General features: G+C 41.0%; 2 protein-coding genes across 17 annotated transcripts in view; one reads left to right on the forward strand and one right to left on the reverse strand.

Annotated features, from left to right (window-relative positions):
* The window catches only part of Med12l (mediator complex subunit 12L), a 340,622-nt gene that overhangs the window by 144,275 nt on the left and 175,701 nt on the right, over nt 1-20,646 (forward strand). The window lies entirely within an intron of this gene.
* The window catches only part of P2ry14 (purinergic receptor P2Y14), a 54,648-nt gene that overhangs the window by 22,675 nt on the left and 11,327 nt on the right, over nt 1-20,646 (reverse strand). For 2 of the 6 annotated variants that reach the window (XM_036191139.1, XM_036191141.1), the window contains exon 1: nt 5,943-6,089. The exons of 3 other annotated variants lie outside the window; for them this stretch is intronic. In XM_036191139.1, coding sequence (XP_036047032.1) covers nt 5,943-5,945 — 3 coding nt within the window. In that variant the 5' untranslated portion in view covers nt 5,946-6,089. Of the gene's footprint in view, nt 1-5,942; nt 6,099-20,646 lie in introns of those variants that run through there. One more of the 6 variants, XR_004945280.1, reaches the window with a different exon arrangement.

Genomic DNA, 20,646 nt, shown 5'->3' on the forward strand with positions numbered 1-20,646 from the left:
ATCTATAGCCATAGCTGCCCTTCTTTGAAAACAGTTCATGTTGTACACACACAGTGCTGTTTGCTCGCTCTCCAGATGGCTTTTCTGTTCAGTGGAAAAGTCATTAACTTATATAATAGAACCTGAAGAACAACGTAAGGAGTGCAGAGCCAGGCTGTGTCTCACCCTGACTCCCTGGCCTTCCATCTCCTGCCCAGAGGGAGCCCTGTTCTGAATTTCCTGTTTCTTCTCCCTTTTAAAAATAAATTATTTCAACTTATATGTCCATGACTACCTTTGTAAGAACTGTTCAGGATTTTTTAAAATACAGTTTTAGGACTTAGAAATAACACTCAGCATTATATTTCTCAAGTTTATCACCTTGGAAAGTTAATTGGAACTATTTGGTAAGAATAAGTGTTTACCTATCCTATGGTGGAATATTTCAACTTCTAGGGGAGACTGCAACATTCTTGCTGATGTGTATCAGGAAATATGAGCCCGTGGGTCATTGAAGTACTGTTAATAATAGCAAAAATACAGAACTAGTTCAGATAATTGACAAGAGGATGGTAAAGAAACAGTTTTTTTCCTGTAGGAATTGTAGTTGTGAACCTTTAAATTCTTAAGAAGTTTTGGAAGATGGATGCAATCCTCATTTAGATTTCATCCCTACTAGAATGCTAGTACAGAAAAAAAAAAGAATCTAGAAAACTTGAATAGACGATTCAAAGTGTGCACCTACTGTGTACTAGAACCAAGGGCAGAGTTAAGGTTGTTGATGTTTTAAAGCCTCAGTTAGTTGGCAACATTGTGTTCAGCTAAAATAATCCTTTCTCCTAGTTTGTTCTATCTGCTAACCCTGTATGGAAGTAGCGTGAATGTTGGATGATCTAGAATAGCCCAAGTTTGTGCAGGATGCAGGCAGACTGGAGAAACGTGGTGTGTCGCACATCCTCCCCACAGGTGCATCCTGAGCCCTGCCATGCAGCTCTGTCCTTCTCTCAGGAGTCCCTGCTGCATCTAACTTGCATGTGCTCCCTCAGCAGCAAGTAGCTGGAGAGGCCTGGTGGAGGGCACACTGGTAAAACATGGCCGGTCCCTGTCTCTGCTAACTTCCTCAGCCTAATGGTTGGAAGAAGCCCCTACTCTTCCATGTGTGAGTTTGGCCATACTGCACAGGGCAAATGAGGCAGGTTTTTGTGTATAGCTCTTGAATGCTACTGACAAAGTTGACTTGTGGCACAGTGCAGTATGGGGGTAGGGGAAAAGCAAGGGAGTAGATCCTCTATATACCTTGGGTAGTTCTTTTAGGTGGAGTTTATTAGCTATTTAGGTGGTTTTTTTTTTTTTTTTTTTTTTTTTTTTTTTTTTTTTGTTCTGTTTTGTTTTTGTTTTTGGTCTTGTCAACAAAAATTCAAACTAAAATCAAAAGTTTAACTTCCTAATTCTCAAGGTTCTGTCATTTTGTGCCAGGTTGAATGGAGCGGATGCATGTCTTCAGTCTGTCTCAAACTCCTGAAGGTTTTGGGTCCATGAGAACTGATAAGGGCCATGTCAGGGTCTTACAAGAACCTAAGTTGATCAGATACTGCACAGGAATAACAGAAATAACTGGCTGGGTTTGCTTCTGTACTATCACTCTAGTAGGGATGAAATCTAAAAAGAACAAAAATTCACAGAGCAAAGGTAATTGGAGCCCTGGTGTCTGTCTGCCTGTGATTGTGCCCCTGACCTTTGTGTAGCTGCAGACGTGCTGATTTCAGGTCACAATGCACCTTCTCAGGGGCTTTTTCTCTTAGCAGTGTGCAGTAGCCACACTCCTACTGTGTTCTCCACCACCTCCCCATGTGCATTTTCTTGACATGTCTCTTAATTAAAGTAACGAGTTGAAGAGGTGGCTCCCTTGTATATAGCTCTCTCAGAGACCTAGCTTCTATTCCCAGCATCCACATGGTGGCTCACAGCCATCTGTAAACTCCAGTTCCAGGGTATCCGACTCCATTTTCTGATATCGGAGGGCAGTGACACACATGTGGTGCACATACATGCATGCAAACAAAAGAGTCACACAAATAACATAAAATAAATACAGCTTAAAAATTCGATAATATTTTCAAGCTCTTCCCGTAGGTATGAATACCAGAGTCCCAGAGGTGAGCGGCGTGAGTGCAGGACTTCCTGTTACCCACTGCTTAGGAAGGCTGTGCATAGTGTATGACAAACAGCAGCAGCTCAGTGTTCCCTGCCTTGTTCGCGAATGTGTTCATGTCGCTGCAGGCAAGTTAAGCACTTAGCTATCACATGACCAGTCTGTTCAGAACCTTGAGAGTTTTAATGTGTTCTTTTGTAAATTGTCACATCCTGAAGTGAGATCAACGATGTAGCTATCTTTGGATATAAACTAGAATAATTATGGCTCATGATTTGTTATGCATTCTTATCAAAGCAGTCAAGCATGGTTACTAATTGTTAATGTTTTTTTTCTTCAAACTCAACAACACAAAAAGCCAGTCCTGTGACAAAAAGCCAGTCCTGTGATTGTGAGTATATTCATGCAGCTAGCAGCCTGCCTTTGACCCTCCACACTTTGCTTCTTTCCCTGGGGTCTAGATCTTGCCTTCTGCAGCTTTAATTTTCTGTGTATACAGTTACACACACACACATATTCCTAAAAGTTTATGATTTGCATGTGATATGTATGTGCAGATAGAAAATTTGATTTTCTAAAAGTATTTTTATCACATTAATTAATTGACTGAGTAGGGCTGCATGTATGCACAGTGGCAGTATGGGAGAGGATGATTCATGGGAGTCTGGTCTTTTTGCCATGTGGGTTCTGGAACCAAGCTCAAGTCCTCAGGAGTGGTAGGTAGTAGGTGCCTTTACACAGTGAACCACCTCTCCTGTAATCTTTTGTGATTTTTGTATTATCATTTCTCTCTCTCTCTCTCTCTCTCTCTCTCTCTCTCTCTCACACACACACACACACACACACACACACACACACTACATAAAATCTGATTTTACATGCACAGGTTAAATCCCTCTTGCTCTAAATGTTTGGGACCAGCAGTGTTTCAGATTTCTGTGTGTTTGATTTTTTAAAATGTTTTCATATGCTTTAATGGTGAGAGGTGTGCATGCGTGTGTGTGTGTGTGTGTGTGTGTGTGTGTGTGTGTGTATGTTTAAGCTGAAAACCTAAATACTCACTGTTTCAAATTTGAAAGCACTTGAATGTCTTCTGATTTTTGCAACAGATTTGTATCTGTGTCCTACACATTGTCCATGTTGTTAACTGTGGCTGTAATTTATTCATCTGGGCTGCATACTCTTGCCCAGTTCATTTAGTCAGTTTCTTTCACATAGCAGAATTACAGAAAATTACAATTTCCCTTCATGAGCTAAAACGTCCCAATACTGTGACAAGGTACTAGTAACCATGTCAATTCTGCTTTTAACATGGTAGAATAGACATCTAGACTTAGAAAGTTCTCCATGAATGTTCATTTTCCAAATGATTAGCCTAAGAAACACGAGTAAAGGATCTGTTTAAGCATTAAGACCGAAGGATTTCAGTGTAACAAAATATTATGATATTTGTATGTGGAACTCAGCAGTTGCAGTCATACTTTAGGAAACCATTGTTGCTGCCTTCTGGTATCAGAAAAGGAACTCCAGAGGCCAGAACACTCCTCTCTCATCTGATTATTGTGTGAAGTTAGATCTTCACCATTCTTTAGTGAAGACAGCATTCTGAGCAGTTTATATGGTCTATGGAGCCGAGAATTGCCTGCCTTTTGTAAACCAGGTATTAAATAGATGCGCCAAAATATAGACTAATGCCACCTACCTATGTAAAATCTTTTTGAACACATGCTGTTTAAGTTAATACTTGATGCTCTTTTAAATTGCATTAAAATTTATATTTTAGAACTTTTCACAATTTTAGTTTGCAACATAGAAGATCTGAATGGACATATTAACAGAAGCTTTTAAAGAGTCTTCTGTGATCTTTAACAGTCAGTGAAAGGGGAATTCTAGGGGGAAAAGTTTGAACATTAAAATATATTTAACTGTCTTTTCTAGTAAGAGAATTTAAAATTGTGGTTAATTTGTTAATTCTAAGTATACTGAGCAATATAAATACCAAAAAAGACTATCACATTGAGGAAGTAATTGAACAACAGAGAAAGCTCCGAAGTCCATGTCTTGGCTGCTCTAGATCTAGCATCTTTTGTTTCCTTCTTGGATATTTTTTTACATGCATACATACATACATAATCTTTGTATATGTTGGCTGAGCACGTAGATCAACACACTGCACTCTGGTGTCTACCTCTCATTTCTTTTTGGGAACAGCCACCACCTTTATGGATGCAGGCCTGCCTGGGGACTCCAGGTTCATTCCTCTGAGTCCAGAAGGACTGGCCAGATTGTGTAGAGTGCAGGCCACACAGGGTGGGCTGCACTCAGTGGACCTGGGTGATGCTGTTCACTGTGTGCTTTGGCCCCGCCTTCAGCTTTCTGTAAGGCTTATATAGTCTATACGTTGACATAGAAGGTTACATTTCTCCTTAGTTTCACAGATTACTTTGTAACTTTCTCCATGTTGGATTACACAGGTTGGGTAATTTTGTGCTGCCATTGCTGTTGGTAGTACTGCCCCTCTCTTACTGAGTTAATAGTGCAAAGGATGGGAAGAAAATTCAGTTTGTAATTGAACATCCACTGTGTGCCAGGTACACCAACCTTAATTTTTTGTTGCTGTTGTTTGTTAAACTTAAACAGTAGGTGATGGGACAGAGGTGAAGCAGGTTAAAAAGTTAAATAACTTTTAATAACTGGCAAACAAATAATGCCAGTCAAGGTCTCAGTAGATCAAGATTTAGTTGCTTAGCTGCAAAGCTTGCTTGCTTTTGAGTCCCAATAATACTGACTGTTTTCTGTAAATGCTATTACTGCCCTTGTTATGTAAACATCATGCTAAAGGGCCAACCTGTTCTGCACAGTCTTGCACTTCACTTGTGTCCATGCATAAATCTCCCATTTTCTTGGACCCGATCATTGTGTGCTAGAGACAAGGCCATAGATTTGAAGCCGATGGTTGTTTCCTCTGAGCAGATCCTTGCCCTTTATTAGACAAGTCATCTTGTCCCTTAAACCTGCTGAACTCGTTTTCAGATTGGTAAGACAGACACTTAAAGAGATTTTCCCTGTGTCATCTGTCTGGAACATCTGGTGATCAGATAGCATGAGTGTGAAGTCTTTAAAGGTGGAGGGCTATAACCTTTGAGCTCAGTATGAGGAAGTGTTACTAGAGAGCCCCTCTACCATATAAAATCATACAGTGCCGTGACATCTCTTTGCCTTTGTACACATGACAGGAGCCAAAGGCAGAGAAAGCCCTCCCCTTTCTTTTAGAAAAAGCAATCAAATTGCCAGTATCTGCTATTTTTATACCCGCCAATGACAGTTTCTTGTGGTTAGTGCTAATACTTTAAAGTTGTCAGTATATAGTAAATACTGAGTTTACTACTTCAAAATATTTTTTCAGCACAAGGACATGTTATGGTTGATTAGTCAAAATCTCCCCATTCAGTTACAAGTTTACAATTTTTCCATAAAATGGGACTTATTAACCTAACAATCTTTAGGTAGCTGATAAACTAGCATATAATACAAGCATGTTTCATGTTAGAAAATTGTTAGTCAAGGCTTCATGGAAGTTACTTTACAATTTATAGAAAAATAAATCATAGATTGCACTTTATAAGTATAGTCTTCATCCCTGCCACCCCCAAATTAAAACTGAAACCACTCTTCCCATGTTTGTTAAGTCTTGGAGGAAAAAACCAGAACTTAAGAATCAAGGAAATGAAAATTTAAGCCTGAAGACAACAAGCACTATGAGGCCAATTTAATTCCTGTTTCTTTCTTTTGAAATTAAAATGTGACTCACCATTAAGTCCTCATCAGAAGCCTGGGCATTAGTGTTTCGGAGAAGACTATAACGACTTCCTCACATGAGGCATCTCGCATCTGGCTTCAGTTTTGGTGGGGTTGTGGCCTTCATGCTCTGTATTTGTTTTCTTTCTTGAGCATTTTAGTTATTGGACTGCCTGTGTGCTGAGGATTGCGTCATAACCCAGCTGTACTTGTCCACTTTACAGTATCAGATAACTCAGTTTAACCCCTTCTCTGCTAAGGCACATGGCTGCTCTGCAGGACCTTTAATAGTCTTTCACTGTAGCCTGAACTTAATGGAATTTTCCTGCTCACCAACCCCTCCAGTCTCTACAGTCCTGTGGGTAAGACTGGATCAGCAGCAGAGTATAACCTCTGACTAGTACTGAGGGAAATGAGCTTTGCTTCTTGCCTGGGCTGCTTATGTTGACAAGTGGGAAATGCTGCATTAGCTCTCAAACCAAAACATTTTAAAGTGCTCTCTGAAATGCTGACTTCTCGCCAAATGCTTAAGCATCAAACAGTATAGACTTCCACTAGCCTTAAGAGGTCAGCTCTAATCTGTGCTTGTATAAGTTGGATCTGATGTAAATTTGCACAGGGTTACACATGCTCCTGGCCTGACCAAGGAAGAACAGTGTGAGAGGGTGTGTGGCAAGGGAGAGGAACCCAGCCTGCAGGAGCATAGATTGTTCCCATGTCTAGCTGTGACCTTTGCTGTGAGGATGTAGTAATAATAGCTATGGCATTCTCTGTTTGGAAGCATTTTCAAGATTTGAATCTCCTGATTTTAGCTAACTTCTTGAAAGTTGTTTTTTTTTTTTTTTTTTTTTTTCCCCCTGGAAAACTGAAAATTAATCTGGGAGTAAAGCACACCTGTGCACTTCTGCTGTAGAGTGGGAGGACTGTACAGGTGGGTATCCACAGGAGCCTTGACCTGTGCTGGCAATGTAGCAGTGGATGGTCAGAGAGTGGTTACGAGGGTCCCAGTCTCTCGGGGACATGAGTACCCTGACCTAGGGGTGCATTGGATGCTGATGGCGCCTAGTCTACACCAGCCTTTAATGGTGCGTGGGGACTTTCTCCCATTTGTCAGTGCAACTCCAGTCTGGTTTTGGACATCCCTGTTTCCATCTTGGCTTGTTGCCTGACCATAGATTCTGAGTATTTAACAAATGGCTTCCATGGCTTTTTACTCTTTAGTTGTGTTCTGGGTTAGCACAGTCACACCCCATCTCTGAATACCAATGCACTCAGGTTCCCATGTGCTCAGGTCTGATTTGAAGGCTTCCAGTGTTGGACCTGCCTCGTTGCCTTCACTCTTGATTAACTGGCTCCTACTTGATTTCACCATTTTGTCTCCTGCCCCCTCTTAGAGAAGTGAAAAGTTCCTCAAACTCTTCCTTATCTCCTCAGCAGCTGTCAGACTGCCCTGGTGACTCCTTTTGCAGATGCACTGAAGAAGTGGTTCTCTGGGGCTGTCTTCACTTCCCTCTCCCTGTAATCTGTTTCCTGTGACTTCTCTGGCTCGCACAAGTCCTCCCTCCCTGCCCATTGCTCAGCCTGCCAGTTACTTTAAAAGATTCCTATTTTAAGGCAGCATTGCTGTCTCCTTTGAATTGTGAAAATGCACACAGAATGCCCCACCTTGACCGGTTCTGTTTTCTGATATGGTCCTGTTATGAATTTCAGGCTCTCCTTAAGCTTCCTCTGTGATCTCAGCAAGCACAGAGCTTGTGGCCCTTGTGCCTTAGTACTCTGGATGGTGAAGGTAGAGGTGTGTGCCCCACACCTGGCCCCTGAATGTTTGTTTGGTTTTTATGTCTTTATTATTTTGAGATTAGAGTCTTTTTGCTCTGAGGCTGGATGCCTGATCCTTGTGCCTCAGTCTCCTAAATCCTGGGATTGTAGATGTAATCCACCACATTCAGTCTCTTGAGCATTTCTAAGGGTACTACTGTTCAGTGACATCAGTTTTACTCACTCTGTCATAAAACCATTACCTTCATTTTCAGAACTCTCTTCATCTTGTAAAACTGAAACTCTACCACAATTACATAACTATTTTTTACTTCTGGAGAGTGCCATTCTGCTTTCTGTCTGTATGGATTTGACGTCACTAGGTACTGTAGATACATAGAATCACATAGCCCTTTCTTGGATAGGTTATTTAACTTAGTATATTATGATTTTATTTTAGCATGCTGCATCGTGTAGGAGAATCATATTCCTTTCTCAGGCTGGATAATTTTGCATCATGTATACACATCACTTTTTGGGTTCTCCATAGACACATGGTCATTCATCCCTTCTGCCTGTTGTGTATCCTGAGGCCATACAGATAGATACTTGAGATCTTATTTCAGTGCTTTTAGGCACAGTAACCTCCTCTTAGTGGTGATTTTAAAATATTAAGTGGAAAATTCCATAAGTAATTTGTTAGTCGGATTTTTATCTTTCTGAATGGTATGGAGTCATCTTAAAAGTAAGTGTTTAATCTCATCTTAAGCAGACAAACAAACAGAAAACATTTGATACAGTTTATCTTTTAAACAACATTGAGGTAGTGACATGACTCTAATGAGTTGGTCTTTGATTTGTTCTGAGTGTTTACTGTCTGTGGAAGCACTACCTTCAAACACATCTTCACCCAGCATGTAGGAAGTGTCCCTGTCTCTTGCTTTACCTCTTCATACAGAGTATCTCATTCTCCTTACAACAACGGCAACAGAAAAAGGCTGTTCATCTCTCTCCATCTAGCCAACAGCTGACATTTACTAGCTACCTTCAGCATGCTAGGTGCTGTGGGTGCAACCACAGCTCTGGATGAGCTCTTCTTCATCATTTTGTCCTATCGAGATCTTGAGCTGTGAGAGCAGGCATGATTGGTCAGTGACTTTTCTGTCTATATTACTTACCATTTTTTATGCATGAGATTAAAAGAAGTTTATAAAAGTGTCAAAAGTTAAGATGTGTTGGTTTTCAGTTTCTCTTCCATGTATTGCTTGCAACATGTATTTTGTAAATGACACTTCTGCATGTTTAGGAAAGTCACAGTGAGAGTTTATGTGCTCACTTATTTCTGAAGGCTGGTGATCTACAGCATAAAGCATAGCTTTTTGTTTTGTTTTGTTTTTAATAAATACTAGTGTGTGAAGTGCAGGAGTAGCTTTGTTCATCTGTAATTCACTAACTACTAGAATTTTCCCAGTTAGATAGAAAACCTTGAGTAAGATACATATATTTTTATTAAGACCAGGAGTGTGGATTGTGTGGCTCAAACTTGTATCACGTACATTGGATTGGAGTAGAGATGCATTGCAGAAAGAAGCCAGCCTTGCATGAACATGCCAGGAGGAAGGCAGGGGTTGAGAATCTTTGTTCATAAGTGTTCTATATTTTGTGAACTGAAGGGAAAACTGATAGGGCTTGAGACTGGAATCTATAAACTTGACAAGTTCAAAGCTACATAGCTAAGGAATTGCATGACCAGGGACAGGACATGAAGTCTGTCCAGTGAGATAATGTCGGTTCCTGGGATTGAAGCTCCAATGTCAAATAAAATTGGCTGGTTTAAATGTGGAGATGTGGGAGTGTCTAGCCTTTGACATTACCACATGACTTATCACCTAAAAATATTGGACCTGAGATGCATGCAGCCTCTAGGTCACAAATTGGACATGCCTGGTAGAGAATATATTCTTACATACTAATTCAAGGCACACCTCTTACTGCTTTGTTTCACTTGGTCCAGTCTTTCCTTTTTTTTTGAGATAGGGTTTCTCTGTATGCAGCCCTGGCTGTCCTAGAATTTGCTCTGTAGACCAGGCTGGCCTGGAACTCACAGAGACCTGTCTGTGTCTGCCAAGTAAGGATTAAAGGTGTGTGCCACCACTACCCAGTTCCAATCTGTACTTCTATATCAGTCATCACTTGCACTAACTCCCATCCCAGTAGACTCCCTTTTTACCCCCACTCCCAAGATGGAGTAGAGTAACAGTATCATGAAGTATGCATTTTGATGTGAGTTAGGCTATACCCCATTTCCAAAACATATCATACCTTTTGCTACTATTGTTCCTTGTACCCTTTACTGGAAGAAAGTCTGTTCCTCACCTGTTGAAGTCTTACATATCCTCAAAACCCAGCTCATCCTCTTCCTTTTATCCCATTCTCTTACCTTACTACTAAGAATGGAGGAAGGAAGTTGTGGCTTACCCCACATACTCTGTGATGCCTCATTTATATTCTTCTGGGTTTTGTTTTGTCCCAGATGGTAATTGGGGTCTCTGCTGGTTTGGAGGAAAGAAAGGTCTTCTGCTGGTCCCTTCTCAATCTGATTCATGAAGTCATTTGGCTACTCCGGCTTGGAGGAGGGACAGTACCCACAGATTGGCTGCTCAGATTGGCTTCCTGGATATGGATCACTGTCCCTCGCTTATCATTCTGTGGACCTGGTCCTTGAGACTAGCAGAGAAAAGAAGTCTTCCTAGTACAGGAAGGTCGCTGGCCTTTAACCACTGACAGCTCCATGCTTCTCCCATCTAAGAAACTTTGATTCTCATTTCTTTTTGCTTTCTCTTAATAAATATTAAACTGATTAACTGACTGTTAAACATCAATATTTAACATGTCAGTCCTAGTCATGCACTTATGTTCTTTAAGAAGTCAAATAAGTTGATGGGATTCAGGATGAAAACAGCAGATCATACTCCTTCCAGCCTTAGTAGCCACTTTCCCTTTCAGGCAGCTACCTCTCTCTTTCTACACAATTGTAGTTTGAGGCTCTGTGGTTTATGCTGACATTTTTTATTAGGAAAATGAACATTCAACTTTATTCTCTGTTACTCTAGATAATTACATCCACTATTTTCAGAGAAGTTGGCATCCTTTGTCCACATTGCTAGAGCAGGGTGACTATTGTCTCTGGCCAAGGCTCTTGACTTGATTTCTAAGCATTGCACTTGCCCATTTGCCTCCAGTGACCAGGTAAGCTTTGCCCAGTGTACAGGAGATGACACCCACTCTCTCTTCCAGGTGGCCGTTTCATATACACATTAGTTAAAGTATGTAAATACACGATAGTTTTGAGTATATTTTATGTTTACAATCTTAGGTGCTCCAAAATCACAAACTTTTTGACAAATCACAATGAAAGATTTCACATGTGACTTCATGTATAGCACAGCTTCACTAAATATACGATGTAAAATTACCTTCAGGTTATATGGATAAGAGGTGTGCAACACTTACTTTTGGGTTTACAATTGGGTTACATTCCTGGGTTTCTCATATAGATACAGTCTCAAAATATCTGAAATTGTAAAAGCACTCCTAGTTCAGGGCTAAGAGATACTCAGCCTATGTAAATCTTAGCTTTTATATTTTAGTATTATATTTCGGCTGAAAGTATTCAATCCAATTCATATACAAACACACACACATCATCATCATCATCAATCATCAACAACAACATCGGATCAAGGCTTCCTAGTATTAGTGCTCAACAGAAACTTGTTTTGACAAATCCTTGTGGTTGATCATTTTCTCCTGTATTTCACAGCAGAAAACTTGTAATTGACTGGTCTTAGGTACTTTGCTTTTAGCCATTTGTAGTCATAGTGGCCTCTTAAAGTCTTCCACATGCTATGTGGATGCTTCCAAACTACCTTTTCATTCTTCCCTTCCTGGTTGGAACTTGTCTGCTAGCAAAGTCCCATTTGGGTTCAGAAGTTGCCCCGAGTCCCAAGTTACAGACAACCATGAGCTTGATGTATGTTTTCTCTTTTTCCTTCTGTGTAAAATGGTGCTACCTCCCTTGATATGCTTGCTAGAACACTCACAGGAAGCATGGTGTATTGTCTTACTGTGATGTCTAGCCAAAATAGGTGGTCAGTAAAAGCAGGGGCTCTTGATACTATTATGGGTTGTCACCGTTTTTCTTACATAATACTGTTTCTTTGGTGAAATGTGTGGTGCAGCAGCATTGCACAGTGCTGACAACCCTGTCAGAAAGCTCCTCCCACATGGGCCTTAGGAAAAAAGTGATATTGAATTTACTAAACAATATCTCACTTTCTGCCAAATCAGAGACCACATACTGGGCCCTCATTACAAAGTCTCTGTGGTTTGTGAGGACTTAGGGTGTTTAAACTTCTATTGAAGGCTGCAGAGGAAAATAAAGAGGTAGCTCAAAGCACCTCCAACAATAGGAATCAGGGTCCTTTGAGAAAAGTGGGCTCCAGAGTTGCTCACATTTTCCATCTGTTTGCTCAGAACCGCTGGAGTGGTTGCTAAGAGACCTTGCCCAGGAGGTGTGTGTCTCCCCTTCTCTGATGCATGTCATCCCTAACTCCAGGTTGTCCTTGCACTGTTGCAGTTGGCTTGTTGCAGTTTTAATACTTCCACAGGATCCTCCTCCTGCACTGTCGAAGCGGTGTTGACCTGTATTCTTAGTGATCTGAGAGGCAGTATGTTTGTGTGGTTAGGAGCACAGTCTCCAGAATAAAGGTTTTTAGTTAGGAAACTGTCTTGGTCACACATTGCTGTCTGTGCTTAGGAGCATTACTTAACCCCTCTGTGCTTCAGTTCTTTATAGATTATCCCCTATACAAATTAGTGATGACAGCCACTTCAGAATGTTCTTGTGAGGATTATCGTGAGTGTTGGGCACTTAGAAGAGCAAATATGTGTTGCCCTTATCATATGATCCTATGGAAAAATGAAGAAAAAAGTATGTGTTGTAGTGTTGCCTACCATTCCTAAGAGGTAAAGAATGATTGCTTCAAGAAAGCATGGCTTTGAAAAGGCAGTTAAATCTAGCATTTATGGATCAGCAGAACAGTGCTTTTCAGATCAATGCTTAGTCCACCTTCTGTCCATGGATCCTTTTCCTTCCTTCCTCTTAGTCCCTTTAAGTACCTTATGTATATAGAACTTTTTTTTAAATTCAATTTTAGTTTTCCTGACATGAAGCTCTATTTTTAAATAGTATTTATTCTCTCTCCTTCTGCCCTCCACGTGTGTGTGTGTGTGTGTGTGTGTGTGTGTGTGTGTGTGTGTACTTGTCACAGTGTGCATGTAGAGGTCAGTGAACAACTTTGTGGAATTAGTTTTTTTCCTTCGACCTTTACATGAGTTCTGGGGATTGAATTCAAGTCATCAGGCCTGCTTAGCAACCCCTTTACCCTCTGAGCAATCTCACTGGCCCATGAAGCTCTGCTTTGGATGGACCTAGATAGCAAAGGTACAGATTGAGCATCATACCATTTCACTCTCTGTCCTTGGATGTTTGGGTGTGTTCACAGGCTAATTTGTGTGACTCATTTCTTCCTAATTAAGAGGCACAAAACTGCTTAAAGCCACCATGAGATGAATCAGAAGGATCTTCAAGCAAGATAGGAGCAAGTTCTTTAGACCCTCAGGTTATGACTTTAAGGGTGCTCTGAGGAGTGGATGCTCAGAGTGGGTGGGTGAGTAGAGATGGTGGGGTGACACTGAGATGTTCCAGGGCTCTGATGTGGCTTCACGTAATAAAAAGTTCAGGATCATTTTTCTCCTTTAGTTTTTCATTTCCCCTGCTAGTTCCTGCAGTAGTCTAAAATGTTCATAAAGATTCCCTGGTTCTAGAAACATGCTACAAAACAATGTATCAGTGGGCACATGTGTGTCTTTGTGTGTACTCGTAGACTGGGTGTGTACCTTTGTTTTGAGCAAGCATTCCCATCCCTTCTAAACAGAAGTCACATGAATGAAGGAAATGAGCTTATACTTTTGGCTGAGGAGGCTGTGTGGTTGCTGCCCTAAGTGTTACTGTGGTTCTTTGAGGCTGTAGAAAATAGTTTGAAGCAGTATTGTTCTGAAAATGCCATTATCCAGAATGAGCCCAGCCTGCAAGTCCCAGCCATGGACCTCACAGATGTTTTTGTAACTCCAAGGCATTGATTGACATTTAGAAATTGAGGTGATAGTAATAGAGAAAGAACGTATTAGATTGCTTATTTAGAATATGCAGAACTCCAGTAGAACAGACAGGTAAATAAAGCTTGTTTTCTTCTGGTGTGGGGAACCTTTTCACCATGACTGATGGTGTTGTGGGGTCTGCAGATCTCCGCTTTGTCATGTGACCAAGAGGTTGGGATTTCCCTTAAGGTGCTGGTGTGGTCAGCTGTCTTTGTAGGTCTGAATGTTTAAAGTTGAACAACAGGTGGATTCTCGGACACGTGGTAATTTGGCATTGAGGACAACTTTGTGAAATCAATTTTTTTGCTTGAACACCTATCTTGTATCTCTTTCACGATGTTTGGAATTCATGTTTACAGTCTGTACAGAGGTTCCTGGAAAGAATTGCACCTTCAAGAATTCACCTCAGTAGCAATTCAGTGGATGTGGGGAGGTTGGAATGTTGCAGGCTTAGTGTCTAATTACAGAGTCTAATTTATCTTGGGTTGTCTTTAGCCCCTTATCAGACATTCCTTGCCCACCTCTGTGTTTGACTAATATTCTTGTGTCTATTAGGTGCAACTTTTTGGGATGAATGAACAGACTACTAGCTCCACCAACCAAAGGCCAAGAATAGTACCTGAGGCCTGTTTATGGTAGATTCCCTGTTTTACTGTTACCTGCTTGCCTGATATTTTCACATGTGCTGAAGTGTCTTGATTTATGAATTTCTTTGTTCTATAACTCTAAAACCTTCATGAAACTGCTGCCATATTTGACATATAATTTAGAATAACTGGAATCTGTGTACTCTGGCCATGTGACTCATACTTGGTTAGAATACTGTCTGCTCTTCTATTTGAGGTAAAGTTGTAGTTTCTCATTGACACTGTTACATACTTCATGCATGTCTGAAATGGGCTTGAACGTGCAGAGAAGCCACTGGGTCAGCTCTGTGTGTGCATATGTAAGCTGGATAGCCATGGGGTCAGTTAATGCAGCCACTAGAATCTTGGCCTTTTCAAATCACCACCTCAGAGTTTATTTCTAATTTCCCTAAGTGATACATACACCTTTATGCACCTGTTCATTGTATAATTTATCACCAGTATTAAATATGTTTTTTAAAAATGGTTTTTAAGAGCATTCAGTAATTGACATATTTTAAATATACAAAAACCAAGGAGTATTAGTAAGTGGGCTGAGAGAGAGGATAGTATTTGTCTGTTTACCCTTCTGTGGACTTCAGTGGCTGTGCGTGCAGCATCTGGCTTTCTTTTGGAAGTAGAAGCTCTCTTTGAACCAAACTTAGCTTTTCTTTATGCCTTTAGGATTTAAGGAGATGTGCTTAAATGTGCTATACAGCCCCAGGAATAAATTGGAAAGATTCACCCACCACAGACAGGCCTCACCAAGAGAAGAAAATGGAGTGACTTGACAACTGAGATACTATGGAGTGTGAAACAGTAGAAGTGAGCTGGGCTTCTTGGGCAAATTAGGGGATGTGTTCACCCAAGATTGGTACACTTGGATAGTTGGAATAGGATTTTTGGAAACTAAAATATTTTGAAGGGCCAGCACTTCACTGATGCCTAGATGGACCTCAAGGCAGATCTGCCTTCCTTATATATTAAGTGCTGTTGTCAAACGGGGTTGACGTGTACCAGGAGCCACTTTGCTGAAAGTGTTTGATGTATAGATGCTCTGTCGGATTCTTTCATCTACTACTTGAGAAGTCCATAGCATTTCCCAACTAGAGCCTAAAAGACCAATGTCTACAGTGGTTGCCCACCTTCTTCCTGTGCTCTGTCTGCTCTGTTGTGATTCTCCCTCCTCTGTGCTTTCCTTTCTCTAAGACTTAGGTCTTAATTGTAATGTTTTGGGACAAATTCTGGCTTTGCTGTATGATAGACTCTTTTGTTATATAAATGAGATTTATAAGCTCTGTAAAGGGTGTGTGTGTGTGTGTGTGTGTGTGTGTGTGTGTGTGTGTGTGTGTACAGATGTGTTCCTAACACTTTGCATTTCACTGATCAAGCACAACCTTCTGCTTGCTTCACTGTATGATGCTTGGTTGGCCTAGGAAGGTGGGTGTCAGGTCACAGGAGTGTCACTGGGTGTGAAGAGTTCAGGCTTTCTGTATGAAAGTGGAGAAAGGAACCTGAGGAAATTGTTTGACACTGTGCACAAACATTACAAGCTCATGATCACTGCTCATTTCCTGTGACCCTAGGTCCAAAGTCTTATTACAGCCTGTTTCTAATGACATCTTCCCAAAGCACAGCCCAGAATGTACCAGCTTTGCCCTCTGTTGATTGCTTTTCTCAGTAGGAACATTAGGGCCTAATCCCTAAAGAGTAATAACCTCTGTTTTTTACCTTGTAAATAACTATATTTCGTTAATGTGCCATTCTTGCTTTAATACACTGAATTGCCAGTCACCATTTCCTCATTTCAAGTGCATCATAGTTGTTCTGCGACTCTCCCAGTTCCTGTATCCTCCGTCTGCTCTCTGAAGCACCATGTATTTACATGTTGCAGAGGAGGAACTACCTGGTGATCACTCCATAGTCAGTGGCCAAGTGGCAAAGGCTTTGATTTTTTTTTTGGGGGGGGGAGGGTCATATTGATCTTCAGAGCCCTATATTTATGTAGTAAGTTCTGATTCAAGATGGGGTAAGTTTCCAAGTTACATTGTACTGGTCCCTGCCCACATTTGAAAGCACCTGTACATAGGAGAGATTAGAAAAATATTTTGCACATAGAAGTTATGGGGAGACCATCCTCACAAAGAGGTGTGTGCATGTGGTGGGTGAAGTAGGGGGCCGGTGATTGAGGTTTCATAAATGGCTGCTGTTTTGTGCTAGTACCCAAACTAGTTCTAATGCCATCTAATGGGCTATAAGGTACTTTTTAATTTTTTAAAAAAGATTTATTATGTATATAGTATTCTGCCTGCAGGCCAGAAGAGGGCATCAGATCTCATTATGATGGTTGTGAGCCACCCTATGGTTTCTGGGAATTGAACTCAGGACCTCTGGAAAAACAGCCAGTGCTCTTAACCTCTGAGCCATCTCTCCAGCTCCTATAAGATACTTTTAAAAGTTTTTAAAAACATTATTTTAGATTTATTTTGGTGTGTGTGTGTGTGAGTGTGTGACACACACACACACACACACACACACACACACACTGCAGCATACAGATGGAGGTTAGAGGACAGCTGGTAGGAATTAGTTTCCTCTTTACACAACGTAGATCCATGGGATCAAACTCAGGCTTTGTGGCGAGTACCCTCTCCTATGTAACCATTGTGGTGCCCTGGAATAGAAGGATTTAAACAAATATTTTCTGAAGTGAATTGAACTGTTAGGTGTAGCCTGGCTGGAATTGTTGACAGTGGAGGAAATGATGGTATGCTGGAAGTAGAATAGAGTGTGGACATTTGTTTTCTTTAGATCCTTTCTGTTTGGGACTGGTTGCTTCCCTGCAGAATAAAGCCTGTATGCCCATATCATTCTCTAAGGTGGTAACTGTCAGCCCTGGGTCTGATCAGGACTGGTACTGTCTAAAACATTGCTGGAATTGACATTCTTAAGGACTATTGCATCCTGACACTCCAGAAACCTGCTTTAGGATGGGCCCTAGGAATCATAATTAAAAACCTGCTAACACTTGAGAATCACTGTTAAATCAGTAGTTTTCTGGAGTTTTGACTTGAGAACAGACTTCAGAATTTGATGGAAGCCAGAATAAATTTACAAATAATGTTATTTATAATACAAGAGATTGGTAAAACAGAGCACTTTGTTTTTTAGAATTCATCCTACTACAGTCACTGTATTTTGAGTTGTGAGGGATTATTTTCAATTTTTTAAATAGCATTTGTGAGGCAAGGGTTTACATCCTGGCTCCAGTGGAGATGCTAGGCCCTATGATGAATATGGACTGATAGGTGGCCTTGACATCTGGCTGGCAGCGGTAGGTACCTACTTGCTCCAGCAAAGCTAAGAAATGGTAGTGCTTCTTTGTGGTCCCTGTACCAATAGTGTGAAAGGAATTCGGTGAGTCCAGTTTTACTTTAAAAAAAATTACTTTGCCCCACATTTACAAAGGATTGCATGAGCTATATAAATAAAGTAGAAAAAAAAAAAAAGATCACATCAAATTTATCCTTGGGTAACCAGTTACCATGCTGTGAATAGTAAGCTAAAATATAAAGTCACTGGAGCATAGTGTGTTGTGCCTTTAAGTCCATACTTGAGAGGCAGAGGCAGGTGGATAGCTGTGTTTGAAATTAACAGGGTGAGTTCTAGGCCAGCCAAAACTACATAGACAGACCTTGTCTCAAAGAGCCTTATTAATTTAATTAGTTAATTAATTAGAAACTTACTTGTTGACTTTGACACTAGAAGGTGTTTTTATTCTCCAATCACACACTAGGAAAATGATACCTAAGACTTCTTCAGTAGTGTCCATGGCACATAGCTAGCTGCTGAGTTCAATCTCTTACTTGTACTACCTCATTAAAACCTGGCAGTGTACAGGGTAGGTACTTTCAATGTCCCTTTAGCTAAACCACGAGGTCAGTGAGGTTCCATAGGGGAACATTGTCTTGCACAAGGTTGTACCCTGAGGATTTGAGCTGCGGCAAGTGATGTTGAGGCTCTTTGTCCTTGAACACTTGCTTTCTCTACAATGAGGAAGACTCACTGCAGCAGGTGGATGGTAGATGGTAGTGGGAGAAAAGCCCTGTGTGAGTGGGTCAGCATGATGAATGAGGATCCTGGTGTCTCTCCATGGTAGAAGTAGGTGCAAAGGTCATCAGCAGCAGGCCCTGGACCTCTGGGACAGCACAGTGTCCTTTAGTGAGTCACGTGGAATTGTGTTCATTCCAATGTTACTAGACTGTGAAACGGCCCAAACACTGTCTGCTGATTGGAATCTTCTCAACTTTACTTAACATTCTGGGCCTCTGCTTGAGTTCAAACTATATGACACTACATTTTTAGTGCTGGAAATTTATAAGCATCTTGAACAAGAAGGATATAAACAAATGTGGCACTCACAGTTCATTATCCTAACAAGAGCTGACAAAATATCCACTCAGTTCGTTATCCTAACAAGGGCTGACAAAATATCCATTGCTTATAAATAGCATTTGTTTGGAAGTTAGTCCGGACTTTGATCTTGGGTTTAATGGCAGCAAGGGTCATATCAACTTTACCAACTATCAAAGCTTTAAATGTTTCATCATTAATTAAATTTTCTTACAACTGTTTCTTAGAACACTAAGTGAAACTTTTAATGTTTCCTTTAATGGTGTTTGAAAGAAAGAAACAGAGAACAAATTGATTTAATATACCCTGTGAGTAAGACTTCGTTTCCCAGGAATTAATACACTGCAGAGGTTAAGGGTTGGAATGTCTATATTCAAACAAGCCATCCCTTTTCCTCAGCTAACTCACTGGGTAAGACACTCTGTGCATCAATAAACTGGCAAAAAAATCTCTGTGTCCCGTGGGGTTGTGGAAAGAATTTAGGGAGGTAATGCCCACAGAGCAGTGTTGATGTTAGTGTGGCCAGTTGTCCATGAGCAGTCTTTTTTTTTTTTTTTAATTTAATTAAAATTTTTATTTTTATTTTTTGGAGCTGAGGATCGAACCAAAGGCCTTGCGCTTGCTAGGCAAGTGCTCTACCACTGAGCTAAATCCCCAACCCCAAGCAGTCTTTAAACATAGAAAATCACGGAGCCAGTGGTGTCTCTTGGGTTCCCCTACCCCACCCCCTTGGGTGCTTTTCTCTGTGAGGGTTGGGAACTCTTTCCCTTTTCTTTTGAGCGGCTGCCTACCACTTAGTTGAAGAAAGACATCAGGACAATCCCATGTCACTTCCTCCTTCAAAGGCTAGATTAGGGCTTTGTCTATACACTACTGCTGTGATCTGTTCCCTTATTTAGAAATCATTTGTTTGTTATGCATCAAAAAATCAGTGCACATATGGCCTAAAATTTAAGTCATCTTTGGATGTGCTGTCCTAGGAAAACTGAACTTTCCATCAAGGAAAATAATAGCAGTCAGTGCATTTTGTCAGAAAAGAAAAAGGCTTGTATTGAAAACGTCTTGCAGTCTCAGAAATTTAAACAGAAACTTGCTAGTTGGCTTAATGATTGCACAAAGTGACCTTCTCTCAGCTGAGCCTCAGCCAGAGTGAAGGGTTTTCTTATATGGATTAGATGTAAACAGTATCTTTCCAATGAAATAGTTGTGGCTTCATTACTGAAAACCTTCCTTCAGTCATTGTGAAGGGAAGAGTCTCCCGGTTTTCACTCTATGTTCCCATCTCTCTTTGGGGTTACAGTTGGCTCAATCTTAGAGGAAAACTCAGATCTCAAACCCCACCTGGTTATGACTGCTACACCAGCCCAGCTTCCTCCTCACGTTATCTGTATCCTTTCTATGTACTGCCTGTTTCTCTCCTTCTGGTGGTGTGTCCTCCCCATGACCTCCCGGGAACCCAGGCTGTAGCCATGCCTTGGAAAATTTCCCTGGACTCTTCCTGTCTCTGCCTGCCTCACTTCACAGCTCTTCTGTCCTGCTTGGTAGTATCATAGCCATCTCAACTGACTTCTCATAGACTTGGTTCCCACACTGTATCCTGTCCCCAGCCTGCTTTTTCAGTATAAAATGGCTGCTGAGGTGTGGAAGCAGATTCCCTTCAAGGGAGCAGAGAGTCCGGCAAGGAAAGGAAGGAGGGGA

The sequence above is a fragment of the Onychomys torridus genome, chromosome 6 (genome assembly GCF_903995425.1).
Source record: "Onychomys torridus chromosome 6, mOncTor1.1, whole genome shotgun sequence".
NCBI lineage: Eukaryota > Metazoa > Chordata > Mammalia > Rodentia > Cricetidae > Onychomys > Onychomys torridus.